Here is a 26,607-nt window from a genome sequence, read left to right as displayed (position 1 = left end):
TTTCTATTCCTCGTTCTAAGCACAGCTAAGCAAACATACAAATGACAGATCATCAGTTATTTGGTAATCAGTTACTAACATCTTAAAACCCATTTCAGGTCCAGCTCTCTTAACTATTTTAATCAACTCTAGCTGGGCCCAAATTCCTTCCTATTCTAACTAATTTCAACACAGCTAGCCTATAACTACAATCTTTATGTTTCTTCTAAATCTGTGTTTCATTGTTTTCCAGTTTGTTCTCATACAAGTAAGATTTTGGTAGATCGGTGTACATTTTATCTTTTGTTTAAACTAATGGTGTATGCAAAGAGAGGAACACTTGATTCTAACATGAAGCAAAGTGAAAGAGCAGTTTTACCTTGTACAGAAACCTGCTTTTGAGATGTCGTAGTTTGCAGTGGTTCAAACACAGGTTCTCTTCAGCTTCCAAATCGTTGTGAACATTTTGTCCCTGCCTCGTTCTGCAACTGTGTTACTGACTGGGATTTGTGCCTCACAAATGCTATTCAGCACAGCTCTTGGGTCTTGTTAGGAGACCAGCAAAGCTGTAAAAAAGGCACTTTTTAAGTTCTTTACTCCGTAAACACAGGTTTGCATAGAATGCTACATAGTATGGCAAAGATGTAAAGCAGCATGTAGGATGTGTGTCTGGGCACCAATACTGAGGGTTTGTGTACATACTACCTCTGTTGGCCAGAAAAATATGAATTATCTTGTGACACCGTTGCTGGTGTAGTTAACTGTGCATTTTGAAACCCAGCCTGTGGTTAAGAAATGAGCTGCTGTAGATGGTAAGCCTGTAAAAGTGCTAAGGAATTGGTCATGTGTTCCTTCTCTATACAGAGGGAGAAATGCTAAGAGGATGATTAAAAAAAAGCTGAATACTTTGCTATGACTTTCATTCTTCCTTTTGAAGAGTATGTTTGATTGACAAATGTGATCAGTTATGGTTGAATTGAAAAAAAAATCTGAAAAAGAATAAGCATAATACTAGTTATATACATAGATATCACAGAGATTTGCAGTGGCTGTCTTAAAATTGGAAATTGGCTCTATTATACAACAGTGGATCCTTCATAAAGCAACTTTTATGAGCCCTTCTAACCTTGCTGTAAATTAAGCTTGCATTAAGTTGTTACTCTTTCCTAGGTGGAGTCTCAAATTCTAGATGGTGGAAGTAAATAATAATAATAATAATGATTATGACAAACAGTATGAATTTGTAACCTGATGTTTTCTCTTTTTCGCTCCACATTTAATCATATTAATTCACTTACAAATTAGTTGGGGGAAGAAATTTTTTGTCTTTTCCTATCCCTCACTTTTAAAAACAGGTTTGCCTTTACCTGCTACTTCAGGGGGAAAAAAGTAATTGTGGTAGTGTCCAGGAACTTTTGAAGCATTTCTAAAAGATTATAATAAAAAATATCCTACCTAATCCTTCACTGCTCTATAGTGGTTTAAGAAGTATGGCTGTAGGAGAGCCAAGATGTTTAACACTAAGGTATAGATTATAACTAGTAATTTCACTGCTACAATAAAAGCAGTATATGCTGTAATAATTGATCCTGCTCAGGGAAAATGAATTTATTTTCTAGAGATGTGCTTATTTGCCCATTATATCATAGACTTCTCTTAGATGTTACTTTATACAAAAGAATCATAGAATCATAGTTCCATGCAAAATTTTGGACGGACAAGGATCTGGTTTAGCCTGAGTGCTTATCATTTACCACAACTATAAAATGGGTCCTGAAGAAGTGCTTTGACCTTTTGCAGGAGTCCAAGGCTTAAACTTGTTTCCAACCTTCCTGTTAGGTTCTGCGAGTGGAGTCGTTCATTGTGCTCAGGAGTGACATTGCTGGGAAATGGTCTCCTCTATTTATGCACAGGATGGGCACTGTGCAGCGCAGAGAAGTGCAGCAGGAGATAATACATGCTGCCTCACTAATAACTTCAGGCTATTTGCTCTCTGTGGTGCCTCAGTTCGGGGCCTCTCTGGAATAAAGTGCCAACAGCGTGGTTTTTTATGATGCGAATGTATGTTAACTGGAGACTGATATCACTTCACTGTCCACTTGAGATTTATCTCACTGAGGACCAGAGGCTAAACTTGAACAAAGATTTGAGCAGTAAAATTCTAATGTTTTCAATTTGTTTAGTTCCTCTGCTATTTGGATATGAGCTCACAGTGCAACACTGCTGCAAAGACAGAGAATACCACCCTAGGGGTGTATATATAGAGCTATCTCTTGTAAGACAAATAATAAGGCCTCGGGCAATATGACATGTTACAATATAATTTTGGGCTCCTTATTATAAAGCAGGACATCGGGAAGTTATTGGACAGCAAAAAATATTCAGTGGCTGAGAACATGACTAAGAAACTACTGATTGAACTTGATCTGGAGAGAGGGCAAGTGTCTGAGAAGGCTGCGTGTCTCAGTAGCAGCTGAAATCTTTCTATTGAAGTTGTAAAATAATAACTAATAACCACCAGCTAAGGGAGATAGAAACGCATATCAATGGCCCTATTTTAGGATTCATGTTCCAAGATAGGTACTTGCTGTTGTCTAGTGTCTCTTAATACTGTGCCATCAGGACTGGTTGCAGAGCTGTTGTGCATTGCTACATTTTTAATAAACTGTTCCAATCCAAAGGGGGGTGAGGGGGGGAATAAAGAGAACAACCTGTGTGAAAAAAAATAGTTAAACATTTATTAATGATCAGGTGAAAATAGAAAATATTTTGGAAACTTATGTAATTATATTTTTTTACTAGTGTGCCATTACTTAAATTGTGTTCTGATCAGAAAGAAATTATTAAGAATGGAGTAAGTCCATACATAGTGAAATAGATTATGCAAATGGAACCCCATCATTAAGAGAATGTATCTAACAGCTCTTTTGTTAGGAACTTCTGGTGAGGTTGTGAATAATGGGTAAATTCTTTGATGACCGGATTAGAGGTGTATAAACTGTATCTAACTGTATTTATTAGTAATGTGTTAAAGGTATAAGGTGAGGGCAATAGGATGAAAGATGGCATAGCAGAAGCACACCAGATATAGTGTGGGGAATGTGAAGTGAATGCTCAAGTTCATAATTGGAAATAATACACAAGGAGAAGGAATTTGGAGTGAAAGCACTTTAATAGCAGATAAGTATCTTTCTTTTATCAGTTTATTAGTTTCTGTAAAAGTATTTGTGCAGGACACAAGCTCTGTGTTAAGGAGTAAAATGTAAATTTTACCTAGAACCTGGTAATGCTCATCAAATGTAGCTTTTCCAAACACTATAATGTTTCAAGGATTAAGTCAACCACTGGTTGAGAAAAATTAGGAGACATCCTTAAGAAGTTATGTGCATTTCTTATGGTTTGCAGCTGTCCATTTTCAGAGCTGGGATCCCAGACTAGAATGGACAAATGTCTCTTCCCTGTTATTTTTTTGTTTCTAGTGTTTGTGGTGCATTCATGAGTACTTCTGAAATCCTTGGGTCTTTACTTTCCCCATAGACATGTTAACATACTCCCCCCTATTTTGCATTTGCTCTGGCTAGGAGTCTGAAGAGAGATAACAAAAGGATTCTCAAAATCCCTTTTTTTCCCCAGGTTTTTATTTTTCTCCATCCAGCATCACTGGCTGTCTGCCATGCCTGTGCCACATAGCTGGTTCTGTGAATCAGATCTGTGATAAACTCACTGGCCAATGTAGTTGCCAAGATGCCTCTGTGACAGGACAGACCTGTGAACGGTGCAAAGAACTTTATTTTGGATTTGACTCTGTCACAGGCAGGTGAGTGTTTCTTTTTTACAGGTCACTTATATCATCCTTGTTACGTGTTTTCTCATGGCTCAGTCAAGGGTTTAGTGACAATGAAAAGATGTGTTTGAGTTACATTAATCCTTCTATGAGTTCACGTGTGCACTCTGATTTATGTGTGATACATTACACAATCCCCAGTGCTCCCATGAGCTGAAGGAAATAGAAATTTTGCCATGGATTTAGAAACAGCATGAAAGGTGTATAAGGCTAAGTTATAGCAACTTCTTAATTGGTTCCCTATGTTGTCTCTGCATCTTCAGTAAGATGTGCTGTTTTCTGAGGTCTTAAATATTGGCTATTAAAATGCAGGGAATTTGCCATTCTTATAACTAATGAATGATTTGGAAAATTTCAGGAAGATTTAGTGGGGGACAGTGGGGAGGGAAAGGGAGAACTACAGATATCCCTGACTTTCCAAATTTCTTTTGGTAACAGCAGTACAAATATTCACTGCACCTTTATTCTTAAAGATTATTTTTTCTGAAGCAGTGTATTCTTTTTCAACATTTTGTTATGTGCCACAGGGTAAATTGTATTTCTAATGTAGCCAGGGGTCTTTAGGTACACTGGAATTATATGGATTCCCTGGATTATAAGGGGAAAACATATTTAGATAGTGCACTGTTATTTCAACTATTGCTCTTTTTTTTTTCAGGATTATCTTTCATGCCTAGTCCTCACAATCTCAATTTCCTTTTTAAAATATTTTCCACAAAGATTGCACAGCCCTTCTGCTATCATCTTTTCATGCAGACTGATGGTGTTAAATTTTTTTGTTATATATGGTATTTTTGCCTTTAAAAAAACCCAAACCACATACCACAGGCAGAAGCAAAATCTGTACAATGTTCCCCTCCCTCTGCTCCTCTCCCCAGAGCTAGTGTGGGGTAGACATGCTTTTAGGCAGTGATTATCAGTGTCATCTTGCATATATTTGACATTATTCTGCAGATTTTTCATTTTAACTTTTATGTTACTGTCACTCATTAGGAGATTTTTAAAATTATTTTTTACTGTTTCGGGTCACAGAGGCATCTGCTAATGGCCATAAAGTAATCTGTAGGAATAAGGACTTCCTATTTTCACTTCCTGTCATTTCTAATGGTGAGAAATAAAGTCTGTGTAATATTAAAGTTCCCTTTGAAATATATTTTCCTTATTATTAATGATACCTTTTTTTTAGTTACTTGAAATAGATTATCCCCCCACCCCTCAGTTTTAGCACATTTGTGCTAAGCAATAACTTTTCTGAGCTAGATATTCAATTTCAAATATCTGCATTTTAACCTGTCTTTTGAAATTCAAAAAGTGAAAATATAAATTGCCTAGATCCAGACTTTGTTGTAAAAATAGAAAGTTTTTAGAGTTCTGGAATTTGAATCTGAGTTGTCTTTAATGTCTTAATACTAATTAATCCTCATGGCAGTATTGAAGACTACTCTGGTAGTACATTAACATGATTAACCTGTGTTGCATTTTCTTGGCTTCCTTTTCATTGTCTTTTTGGGCAATGTACCTCTGTTCCTCAGGCACAAACTTTTATCCACTGAAAATGATAATGCAGGTCTTTATTTGTTAATCTATTTTATTCCATTTCTTTAACTGTTACTATCTTCATAAAAAAAAGTAATATGCTTTTTCTTTCTCCATAAAGTTGCCAGGTCATTTAAGCCATCCTTGCTCCAAGTGTCTTTTAAGGACAGAAAAGGATATGAGCTATCTGCAGTGGCAAAGACATATCTGTCTTTGCACAATAGCACAAAAGAAGCAAAAGTTGTGATACACAGAGATTGTGAGGCTTTAAAATTCTCCTGCTCTGAGGAATATGTGAGCTGATTTATTTTGTGGTGCTTTCCAGATACAACAGGAACTCCATATTCTTTAATGCATTTCAGGTTATGAAGCTGGAAAATTTTCTTGGGAATTAAAGAATTAGAAATACTGGGTGTTTGCAGCAGTCTGAGCGGATCTGTAATGGTTATGGGCATCTGTACACCTTTGAAATGCTTTACCTCTGTATTGTTTACTATAATGAACTGGTCAATGAACATTGCAAATTGTTTATCTATTTATATATATATCTTGACAGATTACTGTTTATGAAATCCATTTAGCAAGTGAGGTTTTCCCATAAGGATGAAAAATGAAGATTTTAAACAGATTGCTGGAGAGGCTCTAACTGCACCTAGAGAGTCAATGTAATAAAGGTTTCTCTATATTAATATTACAAAAACCATTTATCCTCAGAAAATCAATATCACAATTCATCTTGGCATGACATTTCTCTTTCCACGTTTTAAAAGTCTGTTTTCCTTGATTATATACAATTCTGTTTTAATAAAACTCAATTATATTTGACTCTGAGTACCTTGAAAAAGTAGCATTTAGCAAGAATGCTGAAAATATTTCTCACATGATTAAAAGTTACTTATCTTTTTAAAGAATTGGATATTTTTTTGAAAATCCTTAATTGACTGAATCCTTAATCCTGACTGAAAAGCATGAACTATGCCTAACAACAAATCTAGTTCTAGTTTTCTGCAGGGTAAAAAAAAAAGATGCACATGATTACACAAAAATAATATGTAATCCCATGGAGCAGAATATGATGAAATATATGCTGTTATTTGCAGGATCGGGAGCCTCATTCAGTATAGGTGAACTTTTCCTAGAAGAAAAATGCAACAAGTAGAAAGGAGCAACCCCACCCTGCCAGTCTGAGAACTATCACTGTGACTGTATGGGTATTGAGTTTGATTGTCATGTGTGTATGATGATCAAAACTAGAATAATCAGGAGACTCTTATTCATAAGAGGTGCAATAATATACAGGAACAGTAAGAGAAGCTTGTCTTTCTCTGTTTATCTATCGAGAAACTTTTGTTGACACCCCCCACACTAAATAATCATCATGTAATGAAATTATGAAATAACAATAAAATATTGTCTTACTGAGCAAGTAATTGTTATTATTTTTTTTCCCTTTGGTAACGAAACTGGGTTTTTAGTCATGGTGTTAAAGGACTCTAAACAAAACCTCTATTTAAAGGGGGATTTGGATGCACTGTCTATAGATGAAAAGACTTTTGAAAAAATTGCCCTTTTTTCTTGACTGTAAAAGAGAGCAAACTACAGTATAGTGGTTTCCAAGAGAGAATGTATTTTATTTATTCTCAAAAGGATATTAGTCCATAAAACAAATTTGCAGCTTATTTTGCAGCTTTAGCTTTTATCAGCCTTTTTAAGGGTGTTGAATGATTCCCCGGGAGATCACACAGCACAAGCTGCTGTGGAGTAAAGGAGCTCTAATACAGAGAGCTCTGTGATAGGCAGAAAATGTATGTGAAGAGTTTTCTTAAGCTTGTTTAAAAATCTGACACATTTAATGCCTGTTTCACTGATTATTGACCTGAATTTTAGTGTCCTAATGTGAAAACAGTTCCCACCTTCCCTTCCTCTCTCTCTTGCCTTAAAAAGCTAACGCCTAAAACATAATTGAACTCACTTTTATTTCTGCTTTCATATAGATAGAGAGAGGTATAGACCCTGGTATGATGGTGGTGACTGGGAAAATGGCAAAGTAACTTGTGTAAAGGCACCACCACATATTTCCTTGGATCTGGTGAAACTGGCCAAGGAAAGATCAGCCAAATGTAAATTGATTCTTGTGTAGTCTTAGGCTTAGCAGACTAAAGGGGACATAGCATGACTGTCTTGGACTTCTTTGGTTTCTTTTTGCTGCTTCATCACCTTGGGTCCTGGCATCTGGAGTAATTTAAAGTTCCCTTGAGGCTGATGTTGCTTATGCTTGAGAATTGGAGTTTCCCAGCTCAGGGCAAGGGGAGGAAGCGTAGACTTCCCAGTATGTTTTAGCTGCGATGTACCTTCCTACATTTCTCCCAGATGATGTTTTTTCAGAACTCTTTTAGTCTGCAGCAATTAAAATATAGTGAAATTAGAATCTAAAGTATGAAGTTTTCTTTGCCATAGTTGACTTTGTTATGAATAATAATGTCAGTCTATATTGCAAGGGGTAGCATAACAGTATTTGTAGTAATTTGCCTAATTTCTGACATGTTCCGACTCTTTGAATATTTGCACAACCTGACATTGGTATCTGTGCTGTAAATGAGTGTCAGTGGGGAAATAGTGTATCAAGTGAAGACCAAGTTGATCACAAGAGGTTTCACATGCAAAAGCCAAAGCATAAATTAATCCTGAAAGTATTCTACTGCTGCCAGAGAGATTTGCAGAATTGAAGTGTGGCATTTGTGTGATACCAGTGCTTTTAAATTTTTTGTTCTTTTTAATTTAAAAATAATTTACTTGCACATTTAATTAATTATTTGCTGTAGTTATTTCAAATTTTGTCCTTCAGGCTGCAAAGAAATCATGTTTCCTGTTATAATATTATTATTTCTGCTGGTTTTTTTCCTGTCACTGTTTTAGTCTGAGGTTTTCTTCTCCCCATTTTGGTCACCATTCGTTCTCCTTTATTTACAGCATGTTATTTTTTTCAACCTTAAGTTGCCTTTGTGGACAAGAAATTATTAATTGATTTATTTTTTCCAACTAAAGCCTAGTTTCCCCTGAGTTGAAGGTTGCATATTTTTTGCAGAAAGCTCTTCATCTGGTTACATATGTATCACTGAATTCTGCAGCTCTCAAGAACGGTTGTGTGAGTAAGGATGCAGGACTGAGTGCATAATGTGTTTATTACCAAACATTAGTATCCAGTTTGTGTGTGGATCAATATATATAAAAGCTCTTTAATTCTAAGCCATTTTTATATAAATTAGAATATTATTCTGGCAGCAAAATATTTATTTTTATAGTGGGCGCCTTTTTTGTAAGTTTATTTTAATCAGACTAATAGATTTTCTGCTCTGTTTCAGACTACTGAACTGTTTATGATGTTTTAATTATGTTGCCCAAGAATCTTTTAAACAAAACCCTACTGTGCTTAACTGAAATGTTGATGTGTGTTGATCACTTCCTTGATTTGTTTTTGTTTATAGATGTCAGCACTGTAATTGTCATCCTGCAGGAGCCATTAGTAGGACTTGTCATCTTGTTACTGGACAGTGTGTTTGTAAACAATTTGTAACTGGCTTGAAATGTGACAACTGTGTTCCCGATGCCAGTAATTTGGATGTCCACAACCTCTTTGGCTGCAGTAAAAGTAAGTGGATGCTAGGTCTTAAAAGCATGTCTTTCAAATTAAAGTTCTTAATTGATTTAGTGAGTATTGAATTAGGTCAGCAGTACTAAAACTGGGGTTTGTTCCCTCCTCACCTCCAAATATAGGGCAACTGAAGTTGGGGTGATTTTCACTGTATCTTAGGACTGTTTTTTAGAGAGATGTACAGAATCCTTTGTGTCATACACACCTTAGGCTTGCAGTCTAACCCGGGGAGAAGTGACAACCCATAGTTCCCTTGCACATGTTCTTTGTAGTGACCAATCCAGAGTTCCTTTTAGTCACATAAATGCAACAGCATTTGTACAAGTTACAGCTTAGCCCCCTTTCCTGCCACAGACAGGATGCAGGACACATGCCTTCAGAAGGTCTGTTGAAAACCTGCTCTTGGTGACTAATTCCAAATCTTCTCCCCAGTGCGACGTAGCTTTGCCTTTCTTCTCCAGGGGCGCTTTTCCAGTCAGTTTGGGAAAATATGTGATGTGATGTAACAGAGCATCATAAATTGGTGTGTGTGAGGTGGGGCCAATGCTATGTTGAGGGTCAATTCATGAATTGTAATGAAACAAGTTGCAATGGAACATCTGGATATGAGGATCCCCAGCACCCAGTCTCCAAGCTGGCAGGGCTTTTAAAGAGGTAAAGGCAAAAGTATAAGTTGTAAGGAAACTGAGTACTTAAGATGTCTTTGGGTCAATGTTCAGACATGGGTTTTGAGGACATCATGCTGCGCAATGCCAAACCATGTGGGGAGGGCCTCAGCTCACTCTGGAAGAGCTGGGTTACATTTTGGTGGCACACCTTACTGCCATACACAGTTAACAGCCCAGTCTTGGAAGTCCTGTAAGCGGTGAGTGAGGAACGCTGCAGATGCTAATTGGACATTTCTGTCAGCAGGCCTAATTAATAATGGCCACACTGGTCATACTGTGATAGCTCAGGTAGCCATGTGCAACAACAGGGTCAGGTATTCCCAAGTTATCTCTGGAATATGTTTCTGGATCCTCCTTCAGCAAAACATTCCTTTGTGTGTTCTGCATGGGTATTTATATGATATTCATAACTGTGATATGTGAAAACTATAGACTTGCAAGCAGAGATGTAAATGCATAAAGTATTTGCAGGTAGAGACAGCTCTCACTTTTGATATCAGTTTGTATTTCATTGTAAATCAGTTTAAATTTCAAATAATATGCATTGTAGAATGCATAGCATTATAAATGGATATCATAAAGAGACTGTTTTGTTTCCAAAGATGACTTTTTTTAGCTTTCTTCAAAGTTTGGAAGTGTTTAAATAGTTTTGCTTTGTTTGTCCCCGTACTCTTCTGTGGAAGGCACAGTATCTATTGTTTGGACAGTTGATTAGCTCGTTGTTTCTTTAAAAAATGTAAGATGTTTCAACTGAATGTGTAATAATAATAATACATGGCACTTTTATGATGCTGTTCATCTTCAAAGTGCTTTACAAACATAAGCCAACCTACTTATTTGTGTTGGGATACACATTGGATAAAGGTCAATAGCAATTCAACTATAAAATTGATTAATAATAGTATGACATGGAGAAATAATACAATAGATTTTAGTTAGATAAAAGTACATCAGGCAGTATTCTAAATGACAAGCTGAGTCCTCTTCTGGACATAGAGGATATAGCAACTGAAGTCTTTTGGTTATTCATACCAAAATATTTAAACTTGTTGCGTACATACGGAGCTTTGCCTGGCTTGGCATTTGTGGTTGTTTTCCTTAGCAATTTTTCTACTTAGTGATATCTTAGATAAAATGTGCAATACAGTTCTTTGCTTACGTATTTAAAATTCAAACCAGCAAACATATGGAAGCAATATGCAGTAGTGTGAGACTGCCAGTGGAGAATGAAGGTGATGCTGGTAAACTTCTGTGATTGCTCAGGTCTTGTAAGTATGTGTTACATGGAGAAAATATTTCTTAAATGCCAAAGGGATTTAGGAGCCCTTGTTTCCTCTGATTCTCAAACTTTACTCCTGTAGTCATTTTAGCATACATTCACTTCCTAAGTGAGATGAACTCAAAAGCTCCAGATTGGCAGCAGAACAACAAACTATGCTTTTTAAGGGGAGGTGATGATTATGTTCTGTTCAATCCAATGAATCCTAGAAATTTTTTGTGCTATTTCTTGGCTGAAATACTTCAGTAGAAGCAGGGCTTTTCATTATCTTACTCAAAATAGCTTCATCTCACTTTCTAGATTTGTATTAAAAACCTTTATATAGTGTGGCCCACTGATTTTAGCATAAGTCTCTACATCTATCACTTGTGTGGCTTGAGGTCTTCATGACATTTTCTCTCTGCAACTTCATTCTTTGTTTCTTGTCTCCTGTTAGCTTGGCTGAACAGATTTTAGTAATTAACTTTTGGTGATATTAATAAAATATCCACATAATGGAGAAGATTATAGTTTATAAAAAGAAGAAAAAAATTCCATGTTTCTAGTCTTGATGTTCTCCTATAATATTTAATGTAGGGGAGGAAAGGTAATTGGGTGGTTCTGTGAATCCAGCTCCTGGTAGCTTACTCCATGTGCTGATTTCTGTACTACCCTGGGCTATTCTCATTCCTTGACCAAATGTTTTCCTCTAGATCCACACTCCCTTGATGAAGAGGATGGGGAAATGGCAGAGTCTGCCTTTCATAGCAGTTACTATCTGCCCAAACAGACCTGTCTTGTTCTGTGCTAATGCACGGTGTAAGGAAGGACAGAGGGTAGGGCTGTCCTCAGTATAACTGGATTGCTGGAGATCCTACAGCAAGCTGTGGACTCATGCTCTGACCTGAATAATAACATAAATACAGAATCATGGAATCATCTAGATTGGAAAGGACCTTTGAGATAATTGAGTCCATCCATAAAAATGTATGTTTATGTCAACATGTGTGTATCTATGTATATGAAGTTTAATTACTGAGTATTAGCTATTATGTTAGGAAGGACCATGATCATGCATTTGGATTACAAAAGAGATATAGGGGGGGACTTTGAATGCTCTTTCTTAAAATGTGAGGTACTTGGCTTTTGAACTTCAAGTTTATTTTTCTCTTTTTTGATACTAGTGCAATTAAGTAGCACATTTTTCAAAGTTAATGGAGGTGGTAGAGTCGTATTTTGGTAAATAAGCATGTCAAGCTGATTTTTTAAAATGTTAGATACTTTGCACTCATGGGTTTCAATTTCATTGGAAACAAATGGAAGTCAATTACCTAAATAAACTTCAAAATCTTGCCCTTTATGTTTTTGTGAATTAACACTTCAGTAAGATCTGGACTTAGTTGGACTTTCCATTTGTATTCTGCTGGAGGATGTTATGCCTGGTCTATGCTAAAATGGAATGAATTCTCTGAAAAAATAAATCCTACTTGAACTAGAAACTTTAATGTGACCAGATAAATATGTTCTTGTTTTACAGAGGTCTTGAAATACGTTGGAAAAAAAAAAAAAGTGTTTGGGAAACACTTGCTTTATTTTGGAGTTGAAAGGAGGATTAAGTTTATTCATCATTTGTTTAAATATATACACTTGTTTCATGGATAAAAAGCTTTGTTGGAGTGCCTTTGGATGGATTGATTTAGTCTGTTAGTGTCTTGCCCTGGTGACCATGCATTTACTCAACAGGTTTTTTTTTGGTGAAGAAAGCTTAGCAGTTTCTTAGCATTTTTCTTGAAATTTATGTGATTATTGATCACCTTCATTTTTACATCCTCCTTTTTTTGTGTATGCTTTAGCTCCTTTTCAGCAACCTCCTCCTACAGGAGAAGTTCTCAATTCTTCTGTTATCAATCTTTCATGGAGTTCCCCTGACTCTCCAAATTCTAACAGACTTATTTACCAGCTGTATAGGGATGAGGAAGAAATTTATGCAACTGAAGACTACCATCCTTATAGTAAGTAAGGTGACATCAAAGATTTTGTATTTGTGTGTGTGTGTATCTATATCTATGTGTGGTGTTTCTTAGCTATTTCTCATTTCTGTTGTAACCGTTCTTTGTGGTTTTGAGTACATTATTCTGTTTTCCTTTAATGAGTTAGTGTTCTGTGCTATTAATTCTGCTTGAAAGAAATTAATACCCTAGTCTAAAATCTGGCAAATGGAATCACCCAAAATGGCTGATAATTATTTTACTTTTTAATCTGAAAAACTTTAAAATTGACTTACCAAAAGTATTTATTGAAAATATACACAGATGCCAAAACCCTAAGAGTCAAAGTCAAAGATAAAGAATTAGGGTGAACAGAAGAGACCATAATGTGCTTAAACTTCTTTTTTCATCTCCCTGGTTTTAAACTGTTAACAGATAGGAAAGCTTTTTGTGGCCTCTAACTTTTAGCACCTTCTGCTAAGCTATCAGTGTAGCTCCTGGTTTGTCTTTAGCAGCACCACTTCTCTCATTTTGAGGCTTGCCAAGGGATCCTCAGAAGGCAATCCTAAAGGATTCGACACTCTGTCCAAGCTGGAAAGGCCATTTTGTGCTAATATTGATCCACTTATCAAAGAAAAGGAGAGGTGTTTGGATACTGTTTGTATGTATACATGGCACACAAGTGGGTTTTTTTTAAGAGGACAGGCGTGGTTTAATGCCACTAAGGTTTGACCTCTGTTCTCAGAGCTTCTTTAGTTTGTTGCAGTTTCTTACCAATGCAGCATTAATGCTTTGCAGAAGTTGAGTCTCTCTAATTGTTGGTGTGTACTCTGGAGGGAAGAAAAAAAAAAGCTATTTTTCAATGGAAGTACAGATCCTTTGGAATGCACCTCCCATTTCTATGTTTTGGTTCATGCTGCAGTGTTACAGTTCATTACTATGTGGCTTATGTTGTGAATTTGGGCACTCTGCAGTACATACAGTGAGGAAAGGTATGTGACCCCATGTAAGCATGGGATTAAGTGACTGAGAAAGAAACATTAAAAAAAATTCAGAGAACAAACAGAGAATATTCCAACTCCTTAATTTTGTTTAAAGGCCTAACTTTAGTAAAAATGCAAATTAATTTAAAAGGAAAGGCTTTGATACTTCGTTGTTATAAATCTGTTTAGCAATCTACTTAAAATGGTGCATTGTTGAGGGTGTTATTTCATGATACTACCTACACACTTTGTAAAGCAAAATAATTCTATATTTAGCTGGATAATGAGACATTAGCATATTTCTATTTAACAAAAAATTATCTTCTTAAAAACCTAGATCTGGTTTCAAAAGACATTTTTGACATTTCCTGGAAATCCCCCTAATTAGTGACATGAAATCAACTGCTGGTGTTTGAATATCAAAAATACATTGTTAATGCTGACAGAAATTTTCATAATGTTATTTTTTTTCTTAGTATAGTATGAAATTTGTGGTGCTTATGAGCTGAGAGTACAACTGGATCAACATTATCTTATGGCTAAATGAGAGTTCTGTAGAAAGTGAACTTCCCAAGGAAAACTAAGAAAAATCTTCTAAATCAGCATAGTGACGTGGATGATAGTATTGCAGAATGCCCAATTAAAACAGTGTTTTGTTAGCTGCTCTGAAAAACCTAAGCCTCAGATTTCCCAGAGCAGTCTTTGTCTTGAGGATAAAATTAACTACTTGCTCTAAAATGTGAAAAAACATCCAAAGTTACTAACAATTATAACTCCAAGTTGAGTTGTTCTAATTACTTATAAATGTAACTAAATACAAAATCATAAACTCATTAAGGATGGAAAAGACCTCTAAGATCATTGAGTCAAATTATTAACCCAGCACTGTCGTGGCACCACTAAGCCATGTCCCCTAGTGCTACATCCATCCTTTTTGAACACTTCCAGACATCTTGATTCCACTACTGACAGGCAGCTTATTCCAAAGCCTGACCACCTTTTCCATGAAGAAATTTTTCCTAATATCTAATCACCTAATACCCAATATCCAACCTCCTCTAGCACAATTTGAGGTCATTTCTTTTCATCCTGTTACTTGAGAGAAGACTCTGACCCTCACATGGCTACACCCTCCTTCCAGGTGGTTGTACAGTGATAAAGTCTCTCCTGAGCCCCTTTTCTCCACAGTAACCCCAACTCCCTCAGCAGCTCCTCACAGGACTTGTGCTCCAGACTCTTCCCCAGCTCCATTGCCCTTCTCTGGACTTGCTCCAGCACCTCAGTGTCTTTCTTGTAGTGAGGAGCTCAGAACTGGACACAGGATTTGAGGTGGGGCCTCACCAGTGCCAAGTGCAGGGGGAGATGCTACCGCATCTTCTGCTTGCTCACTACTAACTCACAAGGAAGTCTCAGGAGCAACTATTCAGCTGGCAGAATTGTTCCCTGTGTGGATTTACAGAGAGGATGTAGAAATAGCTTCATCTTCTTCATTTGCTTTGAAAAAGTTTGAGTATCTGTGCTCTGACATATATTACTCAATGTTTGCTATTTCTTAAGGCAAAATAATGTATGGTGGTATGATTGTACATAAATTCATACTGTGCAGTGCTGAATAAGATGTGTAACTGCTTCTGGGATATGCACAGGAGCTGTTAATGGCCATTGGTACTAAAAAGATGCTAAAAAATCTACTAACTAAGAATAATGGAAAGTAGGGGTGAGGAAGGTAAATACAAGCTTTGTACATACCTTTTTAATAATTATTTGCACTTTTGTTTCACTTCTTATCTAAGATCAAATGCTTTTCAAATGAGATATTAAGCATTGTTGTAGAAGTGAGGAAGTGAAAGCACACAAAGGTGAAATATTTGGTCTTATGCCATTAAATTAATCAAAAAACAGAGGTCTGAAAATTTGCACAATGGTTTGGGTTTTTTTTCTAAATTATATTCACTCATATTGATGCTGATTTACATTTGAAATAATTATTTTGAAGAAAAAGAGGAATGAGAAGATAATTGTATTAATCTTCATGTTTAAAGCAGGAGCTAGGAGAAGTTCAGTGGAAAAATAATTTCTCTAATGATGCTAATGTGCAGTGGAAGGTAATAAAGGGTAAAGGGGAGATTTTTTCCTGTGCTGAAAAAAGTTGAGAAGTTACAATGTTTAGAATCTCAAGAAGAGCATGTGAACAGGCCTAAATATGTTTTGGATTAGCGCTGAAGAGACTTTAAGTATAGAAATTGAGATTATTTTTAATGTCTTAGACTGATACAGCTTTCTTCTCAACTGTTTGTTTCAGGTATTCAGACCTTCACCGATACCCTGTTAGCTCCATATACCTTTTATTCCTATTATATCCAAGCCAGCAACGTTCATGGTTTTACAAGAAGTGACTCAGTGACATACAGAACAAAATCTGGGACACCTATAGGAAGCTTGGATTTAAATCCTGTCTTTCCTGTTAGTCACCACTCTGTTTTACTTTACTGGACAAGCATCTCCAATGACTCTGGGCCCATAGAGAAATACATTTTGACTTGTACTAGCTCAGTTGATCATCAGCCTTGTGGTCGGTATGAAGGCTTAAAGACTTCAGCAATTATTTGGAATCTCATTCCATTTACCAAGTATGTTTTTTCTGTGCAAGCTTGTACTAGTGGAGGCTGCTTAAAGAGCCAGCCAGTAACCGTAGTTACTGCACAAGCTCCTCCGGAAGGGCTACACCCACCGACTGTGGAAACCATCAGCTCCACAGAACTGGCTGTGGAATGGTCACCACCTGAGAAACCAAATGGTAGGATATTGTGCTTACTTTTGTCACTCAAAGTCTTTGCAAGGGAAAAGCAGCATTTCCTCAGATCTCATTAGAATATCCTTATCCATATGCCATACACTGAGAAATGAAGTAAGGCATTTTCTTAATTTGCCTATTTGCCATTAAATGTATCCTCAGAGTCTGTGTTTTATTCTTCTGAGCCCAGGAATCCACTGACTGTTGGGTCCAGGATTTAGCACTCAGTGGCATCTGCTGCAGCAAAAATCACATTTATAATCAAACATTTACAGTAAAATTAATTTTTTCCTAATTTGCCAGATTGCTTAGTTCAGGCAGATGTGGTGATATTGCTTGACAAAAAATAAATAAGCAGATAACAGTTATGGAAAAAAAATCTAAGAATTAACAGAAAAGTCTGTTTTTGAAACCATCCGTCATGTGCAGTAGCCAATTCTATTACCAGTATAACTTTGTTAGGGATTAGGTGATTGCCAAGAGTTGCTGGTCTAACTTGTGTAATAATATTTTAGGTTTTTGAAACTGAGATCACAGCTGTTGTAGGCTACTTCTGTGATACCACAGATTTTATTGGTGAAACTATCTTTTAATATATGAGCAGTGGAGTTTATGAACTTGCACCTACATGCACAAGTATTTGTGCATGGGAAAACAAACATTTTGATCTGTTCACAAAATGGGCATCTGTCTATGAGGAGCTGAACTTTCACTTTGAGCATCTCATTTTCCAGCTATTTCCAGATTAGACAGGAAGAATGCCCACACAAGAATAACAATAATAAATAACAATAATAATAAATATATATTTAGAGGGGCAGTTTCTACAGTGCAGGTCATGATATTTGCTGTTAGCATCTCAACCTGTGTCATACACTCCTCATAGTCCATAGCCATGACGTGCATCTAATGGCCAGCACAGGCAGATTTAAGCAATATTCTCATATTTGTTTTGATATCTGGTCAGATTTCCTGGTCTCTCCAAAGACAAAGAGAAAAGCTGTTTCTCCCCAGCAACCTCTCCAATTTAGTGCATGAATAAAGACCCAAATATATACGTTTTATGGCAGTTATCTCCTGGCTTTGCAAGAAATCTCTGGTGAGATTTCTTATGATCTTATAGTTAAACTACTTCCACAATCCAACCTAGATCATTTATTGCTTCATACCACAACACTGATTGTTTTGGGTTTTTTTTCCCCAAAGTGGCGAGGCCTTTCTGTGTATATAGTAAGTTTGCACTGATGTAAAACTGACACACACATGTATCTCCTATCCAGTAATATGTTCTAAAATGCTGGCATTAAAATGTCACTCAAAAGTTCCCTTCTCTTTGTCTTAAAAGGGGGAAAAAAAAAGAAAGAAAAAAAGAAGAAAAGAACCATTGGTATTTTAGTATTACTCCAGACATCTTTTAAATTTACTAATTTTTCTGGCCTTTTTGTCTAGGTATAATTATAAGATATGAACTTTACATGAGAAAAAAATTAAAATCAGCTGGGAACTTCCTTCCTCCTGAAGTTCGTATTTTCCAAAGCAGTGGATGGCTCAGTCCTCAGCCAGTTGTGGAATCTCAGAATGAAAATGCCTTGGCTCCACCACAGACCAGTATCACAGTCATTGATCTGGAACCATTCACAGAGTATGAGTTTTATGTGCTAGCAGTAAACATGGCAGGTAGTATATCTTCAGATTGGAAATCAGGACGAACAGGAGAGGCTGGTAAGTACTGGTTTGAATTTATTTGATAGAAGTGAAAGGAAAAATAAATTAGCATGTATTCTTAATTTTTTTTAAAGTACTGGTTTGAATTTATTTGATAGAAGTGAAGGAAAAATAGATTAGCATGTATTCTTAATTTTTTTTCAATAAAATGTGTCTAATGATGGTTAACTAAGGATAAATTAACATTTTTAACTAATTAAAGATCGGTCAGATTATCTCAGAACTTAGCATGTAAAGCAAAAGCATTTTTTTCACCATAAAATCAGGTTCTTGAGGAAAATAATCCATGTCAATTAACCCTAAATTTAAACTACAAGATTGCAAATATATACTAAGCAGTGTTTTAAATTGAAGAACTTGAGAGTTACATTTTCAGGAGTATAGTGCTTGAAACTTCTGCTGAGACCCCATTAGTGAGAGATGCCTCCTCTGCCCGAATGAAGGTACAAATCAGTCCATATGCCGAAGTCAATAACGGATTTTATTTAGCGATAAATGTGAGGGGAAGAGATAGAAAGGAATAGAAAAGAAAGGGGTGAGAGAGAGAGGGATCAAGCAGAAGATAGTTGCCACCCATGGATTCAGCAGTGTCCTGTTGGTCCTTCTTCACCCTGAGCTTCTCAGTGGGGATTCTGTGGTCATTCAAAATGTTTCACTATTTATACATTTTAGCAAATAAAAGAACTAATGCTCATTGGCTATGCAGTTCTCTTATTCTTTTGGTTAAATGATTCCCTTGCTTCTAATGCTGATTAGTCCACATGCTCAGTCTTTTGATTTTTTTTTGAGTTGGTGGGTTTCTTGGGTTGATGGGCTATGAGTCAGTGGTCAGGATCTCCCCTGGTGGAATTTCCTTTTACCCAGTCAGAGCTGATTTCACAGCACAGAGCAGTTGCCAAGTTGGCTTTCCTTGCGGCCCATAAATTTTGCGTTCTTTGTGTCCATTATCAGTGATACATTCTTCTCCCCAAGGTTTGTTAACCTCCAGCCAAGTCTGAGATGACAGCTGGACAATAGTACCGTCTTTATCTTATCTCAAGTTCTTGCTATGGTGTCTTATCTTACAGTCCAGGTTACAAGTATTCAGAGAGGCATATTCAGGGGAGCTTCAGAGGTTGTTGGTGTTTGCAAATGCCGTCTGTCCCATGGCTTGGGATGATCTTTGTTTGACCGGTGATATGTGTATGAGCAGTTCCTTCTTTACACAGTTTACCAAAGGGGGAATTTTTGTCTGGATGTGTTTAACCAGGGTGAGCAAAGCAGATCTCGCATGCACTGGGCCTGGAGTTAATGTCACGATGTCTCTCCCTTCTGTGCTTATCTCATGGCAAAGTCCTTGTGGCCTTAACAGTGTTTGAGACAGGCAGCTGTGCTCTTTAACTCCTTACAACTCTTCATGTGCATTTATAGAGGCCAAGTGTCACAATATGGCCCCTTTTTCTCAAAGTGTAACCAGTTCGCAACCTCTCTTATTGTGACCCTTCCGTTCAGATTTTCAAAAGGGCTTTGCCACTTGACATATTATTTGAAATATCAGCAATTTATTTCAATGCTTTCAGTTGAAATCTATGGTTTTCAGACTGATAGAGCCCATGATTGGCAATTAAACATCTCTGTTACATTACTTATGCTTTTGTTTGGTGTCAGATTGAAAATTATGTCCTCAGTCATTTGCTCCAGCAAAGCAGCAGGCTAACTGATTCCTCCTTCAAAATGAGTCTTTGTGCTTATCTGTTCCTAAATACTTTTTGTTACAAATGTGTTAAATTGTATTTGGGAAGCGGTCCATTAGTGCGGTTGTTTGTATGTGGCAGAAGTGCTATGAGTTGGTATCGTATTATTACAGAGGAATCAGGTGGGGATTTAACTGCAGTGCAAACAATCCTTTAACAGATTTACTATGGAAGACAGGGGAACTGTTTTGTAAGAAGTGAGAGACATGTTAATTTCAAACTGGCCTAGCAAACAGAATCGCTTTTAAGATGCTGAAGTATTGAACACTTTTTGCTTTTATCAGTTTTTTCCCATGTTGCATGAAGTTTTTCTTCAAGGCTTTTTCATTCATATGTACTTTCCTACCTGCTACAGGGGATAGAACTGTAGTGTTGATTGGTATTTCTTTGAAGGCATAGACAGAGTTTTATTCTGTGTTCCTAGCCAGAGTAAAAAACAGGAGAATGATGAGTGAGGTACTTACCAAAATAAAGTGAAAATTCCAGCCAGACTTGAAAATAAGGTTAGAAAGGGAAAAGAAATGATTGTCTGAAATGGTGTTTTACAAGTACAATGAGGAAGCTTGCATTATACATATCGCTCATTTATTTTATTAATATTATTAATTTAACTTTATTTCAGCCCCAGCGTTCATGCCATCTCCATCAGTATTCCCTCTTTCACCATATTCCCTTAATGTGTCATGGGCAAAACCTGAAGATAACTTAGCAAGAGGAGAAGTGATGGGGTATAGCATCAGTTTGATGACTGAACAAAGTACCTTGCCACCATTTTCCCAGGTATTATTGTTAGTTACATTAAGTTTTTCCTAACTGGTAATAATAAAATTGATAAAACCTGATGTCCTCTGAGGTGTTGTGATGAATTGTTTCCCCGGTTTGTTGTATATTGTCTGATCTAACTTTTCCACTCACCGGTTTGATGTCATGTTATACACTATTTCTATGTTTTAGGTTGTATTTCTGATCTGACTTGTATTCAGTAGCAGGTGAAATTCAAAATTAGCAGGGATGAGATTGTGCAGCAACATTTAAATTACCTTGATATTTGTATGTTCTGTTTCTGTGTGTTGCTATAGCTGTATTTGCCATAGCTGTTTTGCTAACATGCTAGCATAGCATATTTGCTAACGTGCTTAAAGCCATGCTGTATTGTAGGAATCTACATTTTTCTTAAGAAGGTACTTGTCTGGATGAATTTTTGAAGTGGGTAAACCTAAAATACCAGAAAGAAACAGATTTAAGAAGTCAAAATATGTGACTTTAAAATACTGTTGTAATGTTTGAGTGATTGGGTTTGGCAAACAAATATCATGGCATTAATAGTAAGCTGAAAGCTTAGGAATGAGCAGAAACGTGATAAATAATCAGAATGTGAGAGTAGATCTTGTTCTTTCATATTGTATTTGTCATTCAGAGCTGATTTTGTCTTTTGGTATTACCACAGATGGGCCTCAGTTTATTTGTCTATCAAGTGGGAATACTGCAGTTCCTGGGGCTGTTGTAACAATACATAAATGCCAGTTGCTTCTGGTCACTGGCTTGCAAGATTCTTCATCCAAAAAAACATCTGATAACAAAGTTACCTAAAATGCCACAGTTTATTCAGTTCCCCTCCCACTGATAGCTTATACTGATGTTAAAGTAAAGCAGATGCAAGTGTTTGTAGGTATTAGTTATTCCCCTCCCTCCTAATGCCTGCTAATCATGTCACTCCTTCAGTGGTGGTCAGATTTCACAACTTAATAGTGTCATTTTCGTCATCTCGATTGTAGCTGCACTGTTTATAGTGATAACTGCACCACCACACAGTTTTATGAGGCAATAACTTTGTTTCCTCATTTATCCACTCAGGAACTGGCTTATTACCTCATAAAACAGTGTGATGGGAAGTATTATCACCTAAATCCCAGCTTGTTCAAACTCTCCAAAATAATCCTCTCCCTCAGTTGGTCTATTCAAGCTTTCTCACGTCTGAGTGAAGGAATCTGAAAGTTCAGAGACAAGTTTCTTACTAGTGAACATGTCATCAAATGACAGGAATGAAAATATTATTAACCAACTGTTGTCTTCCAATCTGTTTGCTTTGCAGGTTTTGCATATAGCCGAGGCTCACGAGCTCTCCTATGTAGCAACAGGATTAAAACCTTACAGGACATACAACTTTACTGTTACTCTCTGCAATCAAATTGGTTGTGTAACCAGTGAGCCAGGCATGGGGCAAACCTTGGCAGCTGGTAAGGAAAAAATCTGTAGCAAAGTACAAAGCTGATGTACAGTTTACTAATGAATACCATTATGATGGTCCTAGTTTGATGCACAGTGGCAGGGGTAGGTGTTGTATTAATACAAAGTGACTTGCTTAGTTATTATTTGTTTGTTTTTACAGATTAAACCCAAAATGTTTTCAGTGGAGGTTTAAGGTGCACTGCTATGGCAGTAGGATTTGTGTACTGCTCTCTCAGTTGCAAGTTCTGATACATATAGTTCTTGTTCCTGTTTGTTTAAACGGTGAATGTACATAAATGTGGCTGCATCCACTCATTCAGTTAGGATGCTAAGAAGTTGTTAATTTGTTGTTGGTTTTCAATATGTGTGTCATGTTTGCATAACAAGAAACATAAAATGCTCCAGCTGTGCCAATGCCTTGCTTAACACATGCCGGAGGAGTTGCATGGCTTTAGGAGTAACGTAAGTACGTAGTGTATTTGCGTGTCTAAATCAGAAGCAACACACATGCTTTGGATCTGCTTCTTTGAAAATGTTTGTTTATTTAGCCCCTGAGATTTGAGATTTTGCTTTGTAGATATGTATCTACATATCTATGGAAACAGTGCTAAAGAAACTGCATATATCTTCCTACGCACCTTAATATGTTTTTAGTCTTTGAGTTAATTTCAATAGCATTGTCATGGATTTCAAAGGTCATGTCTACAAATTTAAGGGAAAATACACATCAGTCCAGAACAGAGATGGAGAAAGTCTGTATTTACTTTGAAGAAAGGACTAGCATAAATTCACTTCTTGGACATCGGGGATTCAAGAGAGTTTTAAGAGAGAAATTGTAGGAATAGCAGCTTTACAAGTCTCTTTATTCATGGAACAACGTAGTCAATATGGTTCTTTAATACTATAAATAAAATCTCAAAACCATGCTATGTGACATACTGGTGGTCATCTGAAGAGAGCTGACCACTTAACATTGTGTTTTCCTTTTGTATAGGCATTTAAAACACATTTATTAATTTAACAATATTAGCTAAAATGCTTAACAAAAAATGTTAAGCAATTAGTGGTGTTTTCATATGGATGTTGTGATGATGATCTTTGCAATTACCTCTCTCATGTAATTTAGTGTCACGTAGGAAAAAAGTCTGAAATTTTCTGCTGAAGTGAAATTAAAGGTGTTGGGATTTTGCCTCTAGACTGTCCTCAGTTCTTCATGTCTATTTATTTCATTGCCTTTCCATTTGTTTTCAAGTGGAAGGCTGGCCATATACAGAGCCTCCTACTTGTGTAAGTGTGACTTTATCCCATTCCACACAGCCATGAGAAACAGTGTTCCAGTCTGTTCTGATAACCATGGAAACAAATATTGCCTAAACAGCACACCTTATTACTACAAATCATCCAACTTTGCATTTATACATTTATTAAAAGATTCAGGAACAATAGCTTAGTTATGCTTGACAGCTTGTTTATGGCCATCTCCTCCCTGGTTGTGTTAATACTTAGAGACCTATCACATTAGAGAAGACAGGAGAATACAAAACAGCGTAGCAGGCATGTCCCCATTTATTAGCTGTTTTGCAGTGAAGCCTTTTCCTACTTACTGTTGTAAGCCTTGAAAGGAAAGAATCAGTCCTGTACTGTGTTCCTTTTATGTTTTTAAAGCATGTTATGGCAATGTCTTAAATTTTGGCGAACTGAAAAATGAAAAACTTGCATTTTGCATGCAATTTTATTTTCCACCATTCACATTTTTTGTTCCTGGAGAAATTAATTTTATCCTATCCATCCAGGTTTATTTATTTTTTTTTTTGGTTGGTTTTTTTTGGTTGGTTGGTCAGCTGGTTGGTTGGGGTTTTATTGTTGATTTTTGTTTGTTTGTTTTTGTGAGTTTTGGTTTTCTTTTTCTTTTTTTGTGTGTCTGCATGTTTCATTCTGTGAGGTTCTGTAAAACTGTGTTTTCAAAGACAATTTAAAAGAACCGCTACTTATGTGATGACAATAAAAGGGAATTAAAACAAAGTTGGGGAAACCAGTCCCTGGCATTTGTAAAAATAGATAATCAAGTCTTAGTGCATTCCTAGCCTTTCTTTTTTTGCCACTGAAAAGTGAAAAATAAAATTAAAATTGCCTTTCTAGGACTGTTGGGGAGTTCTTTTTTATGAAGGAATGTCTCCCTGGCAAAGAGACAGCTTTCCTGGCTGGATGCCAGTCGCCCTCCATGCCCTAGCAAAGGCAGCTTTTTGGAGGAAGTCTCGACTGAAATGTGTTCACCAACATGATGGTCCTCTTGCATCGTAACACAATCCAGGAGCTTTGAATTGTGTTTCAAGTTGGGCTAGAGGTTATACTAAATTAGACTAATTCTTCTCCTCTGATCCTCAGGAGGAGGAGGAGAACCATAATGGTTCTCCATGTCCACTCCCCAACTGATCCTCAGGAGGAGGAGGAGAACCATAATGGAAAACCATGTCCACTCCCCCCTATGTATGGACTATATTGGTTTATTACATGGATCGTTTAAATCAATGGGTGTCTTGATGACTGTGATTTTGGCATGTCCAACAGATGTGTATTAGCAAGGGCCTTCTTTCTGAAATTGCCAATGGCTTCTAAAACTTGCCACCAGAAGTCTCAAGTAGTTTTTAAGCTTTGTTCAGATCCAGTAGGTTGATTTGAAGCCTAGTTATAAAAAAGATACACTCTAAAACCTAACTTTTTTCTCTAGCAACTTGCGGGCTTTTTTGGTTTGTGTTTTTTGGTGGGTTTTTTTAATACTTTTTTAAGACAGAAAATGAAAACAAAGGCAGAAAAAAGGGCATGAAATCACTAGAAGTAAAACTGTTGAGGAAGAAAAGTGGTTTTGAGATAAGATTGAAAAGACAAAGGAAAGAGACTACTTCATGCAGGAGCAGAATTTAAGGATAGCACCCAAGGGGACAGAAGCATCGGGAAGAGTCTGCTGATCTTTCAAAGAGAAGTCTCTTCGACTATGGCTGGTTAAAATCCAGAAGCAAACTTAATGGGTGGATTCTTTCTAACTTGGTTCGATATTGGCATCTGTACTGAGAATATCTCATGAGTGGCTTTGCAGTAGAGTGAAATATAATTCAAATTGGCCATGCATCCTTATGTCTGTCAGACTGCAAAAAAACTCCTCCTCGCCAGTACGTACACCCACGATGTTTGTTAAAGGTAATAAAAGAATGGGAGGAGAGAGAGTGAGAAAACAAAGTAAAATTATTAAGAATGGAGTTATTTTATAAAAGGCTAAGTGGAAGCTGTTACAAAGGCATACGAAGCCAGGAGGGTGAGGTAATAAAAGAACAGTTATGCCTGAGGCTCCAAGAATGGTAAAAAGTGTTGGAAGATCAATGTCACGTATAAATGTAGTATTGGGATGAAAGATCAAAACAAGCATAGGAGGGGAATAGAAGAGAATTACCCATCCCTGTTACTCAAAGAGAAGGTGACTGCAGGGAAGGAGAATCTCAGTTTGGTCTGTTCAAATACAAATACATAAATAGTAGACTTTTAAATATGCAGTTAATTAAGACTGGTTTCATACTTTTTAATCAGTCTTTTAAATGGTAAATTAAGGTGCAGCAGCTTCCACAATCCTTTTGGTATTTGAAATACTTTTTATGTGCCGCAATATTGTGCTCATGCTACTGAAATCCTTGGCTGATAGATGAGGCAAAAGTTCATTGTTCATACTTTATTTGAAAATTTGGAATCCAATTTGAGCTTTGTTTTTGTCTGTGCTATCTCAAGATCATCAAGTGGATCTGCATGTATGTAACTGAAAGCAATATTGGACAGTAATTCTACATTTTTCATCTCGATATATAGAGCAAAGTTTTACTTTATTCTTCTCTCTGGGTTCTGCCATGTTCAAATTCCTATTTATTTTTGAGGATGGCATTCAGCCTGTTGTTTTTACTAGGTCTTGGCAATTTTTTTTTTTTTTTTTTTTTTTAATTTCAAAATCACTTTTTGTTGAGTGGTCTTCTCTCATGTAGGTTTCTGAATTGATACCTATAGAACTCCACTAGCTGGTACCAGTGAGAGACATGGTCCTTTGAAAGATTCTTTTTGTGACAAATATGTCTGCATGAAATTATAAAGTACCAGTACAAAACATGCATGTTTTCAAAATTTTTCAGTGAGGCAGAGAAACACCCTTTTATTCCCATCATCTTCTGTCATTTCAGCAGG

At 36.6% G+C, this 26,607-nt stretch overlaps 1 protein-coding gene across 2 annotated transcripts in view; it reads left to right on the top strand.

Moving 5' to 3' along the window:
• The window catches only part of USH2A (usherin), a 388,071-nt gene that overhangs the window by 65,397 nt on the left and 296,067 nt on the right, over positions 1 to 26,607 (top strand). For both annotated transcript variants that reach the window (XM_017730037.1, XM_017730036.1), the window contains 7 exons: positions 3,613 to 3,796; positions 8,845 to 9,008; positions 12,791 to 12,949; positions 16,211 to 16,705; positions 18,152 to 18,424; positions 20,783 to 20,940; positions 22,253 to 22,397. In XM_017730037.1, the coding sequence (XP_017585526.1) occupies positions 3,613 to 3,796; positions 8,845 to 9,008; positions 12,791 to 12,949; positions 16,211 to 16,705; positions 18,152 to 18,424; positions 20,783 to 20,940; positions 22,253 to 22,397 (1,578 nt within the window). The remainder of the gene's footprint in view (positions 1 to 3,612; positions 3,797 to 8,844; positions 9,009 to 12,790; positions 12,950 to 16,210; positions 16,706 to 18,151; positions 18,425 to 20,782; positions 20,941 to 22,252; positions 22,398 to 26,607) is intronic.

The sequence above is a fragment of the Corvus brachyrhynchos genome, unplaced genomic scaffold, assembly GCF_000691975.1.
Source record: "Corvus brachyrhynchos isolate BGI_N302 unplaced genomic scaffold, ASM69197v1 scaffold101, whole genome shotgun sequence".
NCBI lineage: Eukaryota > Metazoa > Chordata > Aves > Passeriformes > Corvidae > Corvus > Corvus brachyrhynchos.
This window is presented reverse-complemented; position numbering and strand designations above follow the sequence as displayed.